This window comes from Choristoneura fumiferana, chromosome Z (assembly GCF_025370935.1).
Source record: "Choristoneura fumiferana chromosome Z, NRCan_CFum_1, whole genome shotgun sequence".
In the NCBI taxonomy this organism is placed as follows: domain Eukaryota; kingdom Metazoa; phylum Arthropoda; class Insecta; order Lepidoptera; family Tortricidae; genus Choristoneura; species Choristoneura fumiferana.
In genome coordinates this window covers 42,075,714-42,089,321 of record NC_133472.1, presented here as the reverse complement: position 1 = coordinate 42,089,321, position 13,608 = coordinate 42,075,714, and the positions used below count along the sequence as shown (strand labels likewise).

The 13,608-nt window shown below is 38.1% G+C and overlaps 2 protein-coding genes and 1 long non-coding RNA gene across 4 annotated transcripts in view; 2 read left to right on the top strand and 1 right to left on the bottom strand.

Moving 5' to 3' along the window:
* LOC141437359 (uncharacterized) overlaps positions 1 to 9,014 on the top strand; it is a 150,345-nt gene extending 141,331 nt beyond the window's left edge. The window contains exon 2 of the long non-coding RNA XR_012452380.1: positions 6,884 to 9,014. This is a non-coding gene — a long non-coding RNA (uncharacterized lncRNA). The remainder of the gene's footprint in view (positions 1 to 6,883) is intronic.
* CalpC (calpain C) overlaps positions 1 to 9,014 on the top strand; it is a gene marked incomplete in the record, with an annotated part of 54,104 nt that extends 45,090 nt beyond the window's left edge. The window contains 5 exon segments of the mRNA XM_074100605.1: positions 1,026 to 1,365; positions 1,883 to 2,026; positions 3,447 to 3,567; positions 4,327 to 4,385; positions 4,811 to 9,014. Coding sequence (XP_073956706.1) covers positions 1,026 to 1,365; positions 1,883 to 2,026; positions 3,447 to 3,567; positions 4,327 to 4,385; positions 4,811 to 4,837 — 691 coding nt within the window.
* A 77-nt stretch (positions 9,015 to 9,091) lies between these two features.
* Positions 9,092 to 12,483, bottom strand: Sdhaf3 (Succinate dehydrogenase assembly factor 3). 2 transcript variants are annotated; one of them, XM_074100489.1, is made up of 3 exons: positions 12,325 to 12,483; positions 11,161 to 11,341; positions 9,092 to 10,364 (listed from the first exon to the last, which is right to left on the bottom strand). In XM_074100489.1, the coding sequence occupies exons 2-3, from the start codon at positions 11,338 to 11,340 to the stop codon at positions 10,188 to 10,190; spliced, it is 357 nt and encodes a 118-aa protein (XP_073956590.1). In that variant the 5' UTR covers position 11,341; positions 12,325 to 12,483; the 3' UTR covers positions 9,092 to 10,187. The 2 variants fall into 2 exon arrangements, with proteins under 2 accessions (XP_073956590.1, XP_073956584.1); XM_074100483.1 differs by lacking the exon at positions 12,325 to 12,483 and having other exon boundaries at positions 11,161 to 11,352.
* Between the last annotated feature and the right edge of the window lie 1,125 nt (positions 12,484 to 13,608).

Below are 13,608 nucleotides of genomic sequence, written 5' to 3'. Positions count from 1 at the left end.
TGTAGGTACGGTTTCAGCGGGTTTTTTTTTATGCTAACAATAATTATGACAAACATTACTAAAATTTATGACTTATAAAATTATGGCAGTCGAAAGGATCCCTGAATGAGATTACATGACAGTTCTTGTGTGCGTGACCTCAACTCTGGTGGCACTAACTATACGTTCAGTGTTAAACAAAAACCCTGTAGTACACAGTGGTGCATCTATCGGAGCCGTGCACCGGGCCCCCCTAGCTCAGAGGTTAATCTAATCTGGTTGTCAAATCTGGTGGTCCGGCCAGGAGCGTCTCGCAAGATGGAACTCCTCATCGGTGAATGGCATCGTCTTGAAATTTGGTACGGAAATGTAGTTTGAGTGGCAACGCAAGTAGGTCGATCAACTTTTTCTTGTTTGTTATTCTGTTCCGTTGTCCAAGAGACAACAGTGACAGAGTTTCTTAAAAAAACTGTTATTATAATATATGCTACTAATGTGCTTAGGAGATTGTCCATTAAATAATGGGATTGTAACTACGACAAAAATGTACGCTCTATAAATTATAACCACGAAAACATGGAGAAACTCATGGTTTTAAAGAGTTGTCCAGGGGACGTAACCATGGCAACGCGGTACAGGGAAAAGTGGATCGACCCAACTACAATCAACAAAAACTTAAGTTAGCAAAAAGCTTGCATGAAAAATTAAAATCAAAACTTATATTTTGTTACTATGATTGATTTTTTGGAGTCTTTTTGTATTTTTTATTTCAACTCCAAATTTGTTACTTTTACTTTTTTTTTTTATTTGATTGCTTAGTAGCGACATCTCTTGTCTGTCCGGGTGAGTGGTTAGTTCCGAAAGAATGTGACGTCTCTCGACGAAACACAGATGTCCAACGGTGGTGTAGGGATTATAGCACGCAGCACGGATTGCTGAGGACCTAGGTTCGATCCCCAGCGCTGGTCTCTTTTTCTGGTTTTTCTGTGCATCCATGTCTCGGTTTGTATTTTCGATATAGGTATGTATACTATCAATCGTTCTAGATGCGACCTGCAACCCGGCTCGTACCTAATAATGCCGACAACCTTCGAGCCCCGCGAAGAAGCCAACTTCTCCCTCCGCATATTCTCCACGAAAACCTTGAGGATGCGTCCTCTGGACTCCTCCCCGCAGATGATCAAAGCCGCTGTCATCAAGGCCCCGCCAGGCCTGGAGCTGAGCAGTTTCGCCCAGTACGAGGCCATATTCCTCCAACTGGCTGATGAGCACAGGACTATAGATGCGTTCGAGCTCCAGGAACTGCTTGATGCTTGTCTCCCGAATGACTACATCAAGAGCTGTGCCTCTATTGACACGTGCCGGCAGATTGTGCTGTCGTTGGATGTATCCTTTTTGACAAGAAAAAAATCTCCAGTAAAGGAGGTCTATGGGCTATGGGGGAGGCCTAGGGTTAACAGTGGACATCCTAGGGCTGATGGCGGCATGGTTATGAAAGTCTCCTGCTTCCATAGTGGGGAGGCAAATTTATAAAATAAGCTTTTGATACCACATCATTAACATCTTTTGTCATCACTTCATATCATTCCACATACTTTTTTTGGGTTTCGAACCTCAGAAGAAAAAGAGCGTGAGAAAAGAACGTGTCGGAACGCCCAGATTATGGGTAGATGTTACGAAAAAATTAGGTAATAATTTATCTAAATGTATTTTGTACCGAATTTTATAAGTACATAGGTAGTATTTTTATCAGTAAGCTACTATTTAGACTTAAACTACTAATAATCAAGATCTCAAGAAAACTTAGCCGCAATAGTTTTCCTCGTTGATTTGATATATTTAGTTTACTAGAGAGAACTTATACTGTTTGTACACGCAACATAACTCCTTAACTCTAGCATAGAAAAGCGGCACTGGCCGTATTTCTCTGGCCAACTTCAAGGATCTGATGTGCTCGCTGAAGCACTGGCAGATGGTGTTCAAGACGCATGCGCGAGAGAAGATGGGCGTGCTGCTTGCTGAGAGGCTGCGGGACGCGCTCAGAGAGGTAAGGAAGAAAAATTCGACCTTCGTATCTTGCCGTCTCACTGAAGCTAAAGGTGCAGCCACATGCAGTCGCTCGTCACTCGTTTGCAGCGATAAATCTGGTCACGTGACCCCATTTTGAATGTGATTTCGAATTTCCCGCGACTCAAAAAAGTAGCGTCAAGTCGCCGCGTCGAGCAGCAGCGACAAGATGGCTGCTTGCAGGAATGACCTCGGTCTTTGAAGCTGATTTCTTTATCTCATTTAGTAGCGGACGTGGCAGTTGTACAAATAAAGAAATTGGAGTGAATGAAAAAAATAAGTGTTTTTGCTGTAATTAAAGAGGTTTTTTTTCCCGCGATAAAGCTCAACATTTTCAGCTTTATCTCTATGTCACGTGACCGGATTTGACGCGGGAAACGAGCGTGTGACCGCGCCTTAATATTATTTAATACGAAAGTGAGAGAGACGGTACGATACGAACTTTGATTTTCGAATTTCGTTGAGAGTAACCCCACAGAGGGATAGAGAGAGAGAGAAACATTATTAACACATCCCACTAATATTAAAATGCGAAAGTTTGTAAGTCTAATTGTTTGTTACATTTCACATCTAAATCGTTCATTCGATTTAGATGAAATTTGGTATTCAGTTAGTTTGTGTCCCGGAGAAGGACAAAGTGATAGTTTTTATCCTAGAAAATGGAATAATTCCAGCCAGATAGCGATAAAAGAATCCGAAAAAGAACATCCAATAATATAAATTTGGCCCCAGTTAGTATCAACTGAAACTGTACAGTCGAACAAAATGAACCATGCACCAGGTTGGAACCTGTATGCTACTGTCAAGTTGGCATTACTTTTGTCAAGGAAATCATTAATTAAAAGATTCCACCCTGGTACGGTACGGTATTTGACAACTCCTGATTTTGCCATATCTTAATATTATTATGAAAATATAGGTATACAGATAGTGTTTAGCGAGGAGAAAATTTAAATCGGTTGAAAATTGGATTTATAGTGATTTTTTGAAAAATCGATATACCTGTCTCTTTCTCAAACGCTTTTCTCTATGCAGTAAGTATGGCGGTACTGGCGTGTGACGTCACGTGCCACTATGTCTTTCTTTGTCTAATCTTGAATTTCAAACCTTTCTAACTTTGTTATTTGTAAAGGTAGCTTAAAAATTGTTTCTCTATTCGATAACAGGCATTGTGTAGTTTTAATTTATAAAACATATGCAAAATAGTCAAATACCGTATTGAGCCACCCTTGACCGTACATGGATCAGTTTGATTGATGCACTATCACAAGTGCAAGCGCAAGTTGTCGTTCATTGTGGCGTTCTAAGGGGGAGGCCTTTGTCCAGCAGTGGACGTCTTCGGGCTGATGATGATGATGATGATGATGACTATCACAAGCCTGCCATTCATGTGTTGCCAGGTGGGCTTTGTTGTGCCCGACCGCGCTATGACGCTGCTTCTGCTTCGGTACATGCGGAAAGATGGGATGCTGCGGTTTGGTGACTTCGTCTCCACTGTCATGCATCTGCATCGGGCTTTTAGTGAGTATTACAGCTTTGTAGAGAGTACCAGCTGCTTTAGTGTGCATAGCGGATGTTTAGTGATCTAAGTACACCGCTTAATTAGGGAGTTTGCCAGCTGGTTTAGTGAGTACAGCATCTATTTAGTGAGTACAACAGTTGTTTTAGTGAGTACAGCATCTGTTTAGTGAGTAAACCAGCAATTTTAGTGAGTACAGCAGCATCTGCTTAGTGAGTAGACCAGCAGTTTTAGTGAGTACAGCATCTGTTTAGTCAGTAGACCAACTGTATTAGTGAGAAAAGAATCTACTTTCATAATAAATTCCAAGTTTCTTGGACAACTGGAAGTACCTACTCTATAGATAGGTTTTGATCCCACGGCAAATTGGATGGCAACATCTTTTTTAGTGACTGTATCTTTTATTTCGTTGACTTTGAAGTTTGATTTTTCACTGGAATAAGGGATAGCAGACTTAAGTATGTTTTATTAATTTTAGCTTGATAGCCTCTAGCTATGCCTCAGACTTTGGATCAGTGAAAAATCACCTCCACCTCCATGTAATCCTGATAAAAAGGGTCCGACCGAACCGAACCGAAGGGACTGACGGACGACAAAGTTGTCCTATAACGGTTACCTTCCGTTTTTTTTTCTTTTGATGTACGGAGTCCTAAGAAGCGACCTGTTAAAGAGCCTCTTGCGGACCACCTACATAATAAACGTTTATCTTTTTTATTTAATGTAAAGATGTGTGTTTAAACCTAAATACGTTTTGTTTTCAGATGTCTTCTATAATAACAGTTCTACCCAATCGAACTACATCAATTTGAACTTAGCTGAAGTGAGTATTTTGATAGCAACCTATTTCATTCTTTCTAAAGAATCTACTTCCGAAGCAGTAGTATTGTAAATTTATAAATATAAGTAATTTCAATCCAAAATTGATCGTAATATCTGTTTGTGAAGTAAACATGGTCAGAAAAACGCCATTTTAAAACTTAATCTTTTTTTGTATAGTGGAGACTAAGTTTAAGGTGGTACGATAGGCTTCAATGAAAAATGTAGATGAACTGTGAACGAACTTTTCCGACTCACAAAATGGGTCCAAAATTGTCGTGCAATTTACAAATGACAAGACGGGCATTTTTCTTATGTTAATATCTAAATATTTATTTTTCTGTCATCCTTTCATCCGTTCAGTTTTATTTATTAATAGGTTTAGTAGTTAATAATAAATTTAAATAATGTTGCATTTCCTTGTTTCAGTGGCTGAAGTGCGCTCTGACATGTTAAATAATAATAACGTGACTTCTAAACCGACCGTAACGTATAAAATATTGTCACACTGCAGGCGCGGCATTGTGCTGGGCATGTCCTATTAAAAAATATACGCAGTACACTTAAAAGTAGTCTAAGAGTCTCCCCACACCTACCGAGGCGTGCGATCAAAAAACAATAAGCGCAAAACACGAGCTTGCATGAAAAGATAAATGAGTGTTGGTGAAGCGAAAGACATATGTCAGGATCGTAGCAGAAGGAAACACATAGTCTCTGCTTACCCCATCGTTGGGAAAGAGGCGTGATTGTATGTAATAGAGCGAAAAAGACGCTTTTCCGTCGGCAAACATCGTCTCGTGCCGGCCGAGCCGAGGTTTCAACAGGTTTCAATAGAGCAGAAACCCGCCTCACGCTGTGCTGCTCTTTATCTGACATGGAGCAAGCACGCCGCGCCAAGCCAAACCGTGTGCTCACCGGCGCGACTTATCGGTGGCCCGTAAAACGTTTTTTGATGGGCTAAAGCAGATACCGCGTGGTGTGGAGAGACCCTTACAGTTGTGATATACCTTTCTGGTCTCATGGAACATCGAATCACATCGAAGTCAACGTCGGACATTGTTTTGTTTTGTTTTTTAATTGTTAGATTGTCAATGTAACTGCATGTGTAGTTTACTGTTAGGATTAAGAATTAAAGTCACACTGCTTTGTTATCCCAAGGAGCTTTCCCTGATTTAGTTATGTTTACAGAGATTTTTAATTATAAATACCTATAATTTAACAGGACTTACATACAATCGTGAGGGAAGTATGAGTTGGGGTACAGAGAAGTGACATAACTAAAGAAAGTCATTGAGCGGTTTTTTTTAATAAATTCACCGAAGACTTTGTTTATACGTACCGTGGTACTAACATCGTATGAAAATGACAGTTTTTTGAGCACGTTATTAAAGGAAAACTTTTCAGTTCAACTGCTTTTATTTCTGTTTTAACAAAAAAAAGTTTATAACGTTTTGGTGCATTTCGATTTGTTATTGTATTCATATAGATAGGTATTTAAATGTTTCAAAAAAGACAGTTTCCGAACACTTGTTTATAAAGCAGCACACAAAAATATCTGAAGATATAACGCATATCGAAGCCTTTGACAAATTTGATTTGTCTTATATTTAGGGGAACGAGCTCCTCGACTATCATAGGTAGAGAGCTCGAGACAGCGAAGTCTATTAATCACGTGACATTAAGAAGGGTAGAGCCTCGAAAAAAACTCATAAAATATAACAGGAAGGGGATGATACTTAACTATAGTGTTAATGACAAAAAGCTCTTTTGATTTGGCGTTAAGGGAGAACTTGTGAAGAATCTCTCGAAGTCTCCAGGTGAGGTATAAAATGAAAAAAAAACGTCTCGTTGTTTGATGGATGCAATGGACTCATACTTGTTAAATGAACGGCTAGCAGGCATGGCATGTACGCTGTCGCTTTGGTATATTATACATAAGGTTAGGACCAACTGCCTTGCGGTTTGCCTCCCAATGTCGACAAATTAAGAGATGCAGTGTGAGCGAGATGCGGCTGTCGTGCTGGCCGTGTTTAAATTAGATTTTAAGTATAATTATAATACTCAACGCATTTAAATGTACGTGTAGCAAGATCTAGAAGGAAAATCTGACCGCGGAAATATAAGACTCATATATTTAACAAACTTGGGTAAGTTGAAGACACTGTTTAAAACAGTTTTTGCCTTTGAAGAATGAAAGAATGATTCTTACGGTCAGGTCATCTGAAAAGGATTTAAGTAGTCACGACCTTTAATTTGGGGTGATTTGGGATAAACGGCACAGATAATATAGAATACTATAGTTACAAAGTAATAGCTATGCGACACTCGTGTAACGTGTAAGAGCGTTTTCACATTATCTGATCCGATATCGGTATCGGACGACGATACGATATCGGGGCAAGTAAAATGTATGAAATATGTACCTGCAGGGCTACTGCGAAACTCGAAGTTCGTGTCGTGCGGTCCCTCTGACACTTATACTATTTAATACGAGAGCGAGAGGGACGGTACAATACGAACTTCGAGTTTCGTAGTAGCCCTGCTGTCTTTTAAATTGTCTGGCCCGATATCGGATAACGGTGCCGACACCGATATGTTGGCGGCACCATCGGACGCCCGTGGGTTGTCGGACGATAATGTTTGTATGTGTGATATGCGTGTATCTAAATTGCCTCTGTGTGCGCAGAACCCGATGCGTGGCGGCCATTTTGAGCCGGCCGTATCGGAACGATTTTGTCGGAAATATGTGAAAACAGCACATGGTGTCCGCTATCGGGTGTCTTGATATCGAATCGGATAATGTGAAAACGCTCTAACAGGTGTTATATTCACCTACATCCACGGCACGTAAGTAAAACCAACATGGCCGCTACTGCTCAAGTATTCTCGAATAAAAAAATATTAAATGCACCTCATAAATGCACGAGAGGACATTGTCGCAGTATTTTGATAATCTTTTTTCTTAAAATTGTGGTTTGACAGTATTCGACGTGTAATCGTGCCATTTGTAACACCTACGCGCCCTTTACGCGCTAGACTTGCGCCAGACCGAGTGCCTAAAGCAAATGAGGGCTATCGCGTATGAATTCGCCACTAGAGGCGCTAGTGTAGCGTGAGGTCTCCGAAATGTCAAATCTCATAGATTTTGGGATTTTGGGTGAGCTACGCGGGTTTATTTATAATTAGAATAATTTTGTGAATATTTTACAATATCTGAAATTAATTATGGAAAATATGCGTTCCGGGGCAACGAATGTCTGTTTTGAGACAGTTTTGTCGTTCGGAAACCTTGGTCCTCCCTTTTTTCCGAACAAAACGGGGACCATGCAACACTGGCATGCTCGATATTTTTATGGTACGGTTTTAAGGTGTATTAAATATGATTTTAATCTAAACTTTGTTTTCACACCCGTAATAACAGACTTTGAAAGCCATACTTAAAAACCTCACGCAACATTGCGCCATCTAGTGAGACAAAAAACGATAGCCCTCATTGTGCGCATTACACGTTCCCGCGCTAGAAACTATTATACAAATTGGTGACAAATTATAGGTCGTGATTTAAGTACATAATTTAAAAATGCAACGATCTCGCTTAAAAAATATGTTTAACTATCTTTAAGTGAATATTTGAGGGGGGCTTTACAATTTCGATATTAATTAACCATCGCAGTTAAAAAGTTTCAATGGTTTTTTAACACTATCCTTCCAAACTTGGTTCTAATAAATGGGCCATATCTATATTATAAAACTCGAGGTTGCGTTTCGAATGCAACCGTATTTTTTTTAAATACTTTGTTATTTAAAATTATTTACGAGCAGCGCTGACTAGCCTTTGAATAAGGTAGAGCGAGGTCTACACCGCTTCCGCCTCTCAAACGGCGCCATTATAATCTTATTTTGCACTGTAAACTGGAAAGTAGCGCCCTCTGTCATCGGGCGCCTAAAGCGACCGCTCCTCTTAGTCTACGCAAAGGCCTGTATAAGAGTTCTTTCACGCGACTCGGCGATTCAATATCTAATCTATTACCGGTGCCGAGACCAAATCAAGTCATGAATTACTGTTTAAAATTACCTCGATTTTTCCGAACTAGCATTTGGTTTCGTACCACACAACACTGACAATGTCTGTTTTTTGCTTGTATCTAGACTTTTTTACCAGTTGAATTCTAGGTAACTATCACTTTCGATAAAACTAGAAACTCCACCGAGTTTTGTTAATTGTATTTTAAGTTTCTTTACATCGACTATTTTTACGATGTTGTAATTAAGTTTTTTGTATTTTTCCTATATCTTACTGTCTATGTATCAAATTTAACGTAGGCTAATTGTACCTTTTTTGTTTTATATATTTTATGTTATATATATTGAAAATTATTCTTGTTAGGCATTTAGATCAATAATCGCCGTGCGAGTAAAGGAGAGCGATTATTTAACGTAAATCGAGCTTATATGAATCATTGAACGAATTTACATCGTATAATATAAATGTTTCTAAAACTATTTACCTACATGCAACCTTTTTGATTTTGAAACTTTGAGAAGATTTTACTCAACTAAGATAGATAAAATCTACCCTTATTGACTTTTAATGAAATATATGTGTACAATCTTTAATAAACATACAAAATTACTTGTGTTGTTTTATTCCTGCTTCAAAACCTTTCGTAATTCTGTAGAGACAGTTTATATAAAAAATTAAAAAACTAATAACAAAGAATTATGATTTATTTAACAAACAAACTGAGCTAAATGCAACTATTTACATTATGTCATTACTTAAATAATGTATATTTTCGAATTATTACACTTATGCCTTATTTTAATACAATTCACAATCTCACAAATAGCATTGGCCACAGTAACAATATTTAACTAATACAATAAATTATGCAGGACAAAGAAAATACTATTGACATAAATAAAATAAAAGCAAATATTAGACAATAAATTATGCAATTTCGGTTACTCTTGGCACGTTGATGGTGCCCTCCACGACATTTTCTTCGACGGCGACGCCTTCTACGAAACTAGGCGAATATAGCGAACTCGCGAATCAAAACTGTCCTAAATACAGCCTGAATAGTAGTCTTTTCTTTTATATACCTTTTACTGAAATTGAGTGGCTTAACTTCAAACTCCAAATCCAATTCTGTCATTTTTCAAGATTTTGGTATTAAATAAAATGGGATTGTATTGTATGTAAATAACAATAATGCATTAAAGAAAAAATGAAGATAATAGCAAACTAGAGTTCTGCGTAACGTCACACCTACGTACAATTTTTACTAAGGAGCAGTGTCCCCACCTTAGGGTATTTTACTCTAAATTTAGGGTATTTTTTGGGGTAGAAAATTATTTAGGGTATTTTTAGGGTAAAATTTTTCGAATAACGTACGATTTCAAGAAAAAAATTACTGCAGATGACATAGAAGCCAAGACTATTATGTATAATCACTTTACAATAAATATTATTATTATTATTATTATTATTATTTGGAAGCCTGTAGAGGTGTCCCACTGCTAATTATTTAAGGGGGGCTCCCATACAACAAACTTGATTTTTTTGCCGTTTTTTCCTAATGTCTAATGTTGTATAGATGTGTGTGTGTACAGAACCCTTCGTGCACGAATCCGACTCGCACTTGGCCGTTTTTTTTGTTACCCAGGAAACAATGCATTTATTAAGGAGTACATTATTCTGCTGCATTCCAGGCCTACAGTTATCAGACATGCATTAAACGCACCCAAGTAGACACCAGTGTTTGTACTCGTAGACCTCAACTGAACGGCCAGAGTTGTTCACTCATTCTTTCTTCTCTGCTGTCTCCTCTGCTGATGCAGCTTTATGCAGCTCATACAACTGAACAATTTGTTCGTCAGTCATATGATCCAGCAGCTTGGGGTCGAGGTACCTCCCTACTTCCTTCCGCTTCGCCTGCTGGAGTGGCTTCATTTGTTTTGCCAGGTTTATCGCATAGTCCTGTAAGGAATAATGAAAATTAGTGACCTCAAACGTTAGGAAAATAACATGTAAGTAATTATTTATTGGCCGTCTAGACTAGAATATGGTAAGGATGGTACAGAAGTAGCATTTATCATCAATCATCATCAGCCGGAAGACGTCCATTGCTGGACAAAGGCCCCTTAGAATGACACGATGAACAACAACTCCCCACTTGCATCCACTGGTAGCCCGCAACTTGGCTTTGTTGGAACCAAAAAGTTTTCAAATTCAGTATCTTGGAACCAGAATCGAAGACAAAGGCGAATGGTTAAACAATTTTTTTTTCTCTAATATTTTAAAGAGGTTTAAGTACACCAAATGTGACTATGTCAGCCTCATAGGAAGCCACAGAAAACCACATTAAGTTTACAATCAATAACAATGGTGTAATGGCTATCACACTTGGGATCACAAAAGCTTTCACCACTTCATTCTATCGCATGGTATAAAAGGAGGATATATAGGAGGTATGTTATATTGAATGCGATGGCGAACAACAGCGTGTTAGAGAGTACAGTCAAGTGGAAAGATATTGTTACAAAAATATGTATACACAACCTTAATGTTAAGTGCATTAAGTCAAGTACATACATATTTTTGTAACTGCGAGCATATCAATATCTTTGAACATGACTGTACAGCCTCAGTTTTTAACAACTTATCGGATTTAACATAACAACCAAGAAAAAAGTCCCATCATAATTTATGTACTTTGGTACACTGATTGTTGTTATAAACAGTTTTGACTGTAGTAGTAATAGTATCAACATACCGTCCACTCGTTTAGGAATATTCTAGCCTCTTCTGGGTTGCACTGCTTATGTCTCTTGAACTCGTCTCTGGCATAGTTGTCACCCAAGACCCGCAGCTCCGCAGGCAGAGCACGGTGCACCCGGAATATCAGTTTGTACAACTGCCTGACTCGGGTCACATGCTGTGCTGAGCATGACATTCTACAGAACATACCATAGGTATCAGACTGACATATTTGTTAGTAATAGTACACTCAAAATGTTAACGTTGCTCGGGACTTGTCAGTTTTCATTGTTTTCCTGAATTAAATGAGAAAGAAAAAGAAAACCGTCAATAGTTTCGAATTCCAAACAACGGTTTACTAATGTTTCGGCGAATAACGTTTGGCAACCTGCTTCATTTCGCAACTTTTCATTTCCCAACTGTTTGATATTTATGAAACTGTAAATATTCCAGGATTTTTATAAAACTAACCTAACCTAACCTAAAGGGTTCTACACGATGGCCCTGAAATATTTACAGTTTTAGAGTTTGCGAAATGAAACAGGTTGCCAAACGTTACGTTGCGAAAAGGCAGTACTCGCCAAACTAGTTCATTTGTATAGCATTGTCTGTCATCAGTGCAACACGGGTGTATCTATGATGCCTATAAAAGAGTAATGTTCCTGACTGACAAATAACGCCTATACAGTGTAGTCCGTTTAGTACGACTTTGCATTTAACAACCAACCGTTTTTAGCGACGTAGGTATAGGCATATGTTTGGTTTTACAGCATCCGGTTAGTACGACGTGACATCACCGGTCCCTTGGCCGTCGTTATAACCGGATTCTAGTGTATAAATGAACAGGGTTGGATTTAGTCTCACACACCTCTAAATCCTGCGCTGTAACACTAAGCCGTAAAAGCTGGACATGAAATTTGACAGACACTCACGGCACATAGATGTCGATGCTTACAACAGGGGTGTACATACTAAGAAGATAATTTCTGAAATTACCACAGGATAGGGAAGTACCCTAATTTAGAGTTTGTTTTCTTTGATACAAGTAAATGATGACGCTAAGCGATGTATGTTTTCATATCAGAAACACTGGTTATTCAATATTCCTATTTTTATTGATAATGTTATGAAACACGGTTTCGTAAACATAACCTAAAATTTATACAGAAGGTATAATTACCTTTCCAAAGTTGTAATCAAACAGCTGTATAAATCACAACGTCATTTTTTATTCAGATACAATAATGATATTTAAATAATAATATAAATCCTAAATAACATTTTAAAGCTAAAATACTACGCTAAGCTAATTATTATGCACAGCTTTCGAGCTGTCAAACCCCAGCCAATCGGATGATCTTTCGGATCTTGCGTCACAACATCATTGCCCAATCGTAAGAGTTCAAACAAATTGACAGTCACTAATGTTTTTTTTTTAAACGCTCTGGCATCGGAGACATCGATATCACCTATAATAATTATAAAATAATGGAACCACGAATTATGGGATGTAAAGGGAAGGGGAAGGCACGGGGAAGGAGTACAAAAGTGTCCGTCGAAAGATAGGTCAAAAGGCGTTAAACAGACTTTAGAGTAAATTTTGAAGAAAACTTAATAACGATGAAATACAATCACTTCATAATATTTTAGCCCTTTATTTATTTGTTTTTGGATTTTTAATTTTTAGAGATCCGTGCCCGAAGGGTGACAAACGGAATCCATACATACCCGGTACTTACTGTCGCTTCGGTGTACATTTGTCTGTCTGTCACAGGGGGTTTACTAATGTTTCGGCGAAAATAATTTAGCAAATTATTTATCCCATATTTTTATTTACGCGAAAAATTATTTCTAGTTTTTCTGTTCCGTGCTATTTCCCAACTCAACGCTTCGCACTGATATCTTTTCTCAACTAATGATTTGATAAATTATTAAGTAGCTATTTAGCCTACCTATTAATAGGTAATTTGCATAATAATAATTTATCAAATCATTCCTGAGATTTTTTTAAGATGTTTATGTTGTTTTGATTTATGTTTTGATCAAATGTATTGATTGGCATACCAAGGGCATACCAACATATTGAATGGCATAGCAACATGTTGCATAGCATCCAACCTACTTTCCTAAAGGCGGTTATCCTGGCTGCTATAAAAAAAACCTAACATCGAAGGCTAAGGCGGGAGCGAAGCATTCAGAACCTAAACTATCCAAGTCGCTTCTGCTCTAAGTTCTGCTCCGCACCGTCTTGCTCGCTCGCTTCGCTCGCTCGCACAAAATTTGAAGTAAAACTTTGCAATATGCTTAAAAATTGGCCAAATGCTTATTTGATAATTTATTTTATTTGCCTAAGCCAATCATTTGCTACATAATTATTTGCCACATAAAAGTATGATGAACTAAAATTTTGCAATATAAAAGTGTTGCGAAATAAGAAAAATGCGAAGTAAAGTTATGCCAACGA

Coding starts and splice junctions, on each gene's coding strand:
- Sdhaf3 (XM_074100483.1), bottom strand. CDS start 11,352: ATGTTCTGTAGAATGTCATGCTCAGCACAGCATGTGACCCGAGTCAGG. Junction 10,365..11,160: donor TATTCCTAAACGAGTGGACG/GTATGTTGATAC, acceptor TATTCCTTACAG/GACTATGCGATAAACCTGGC.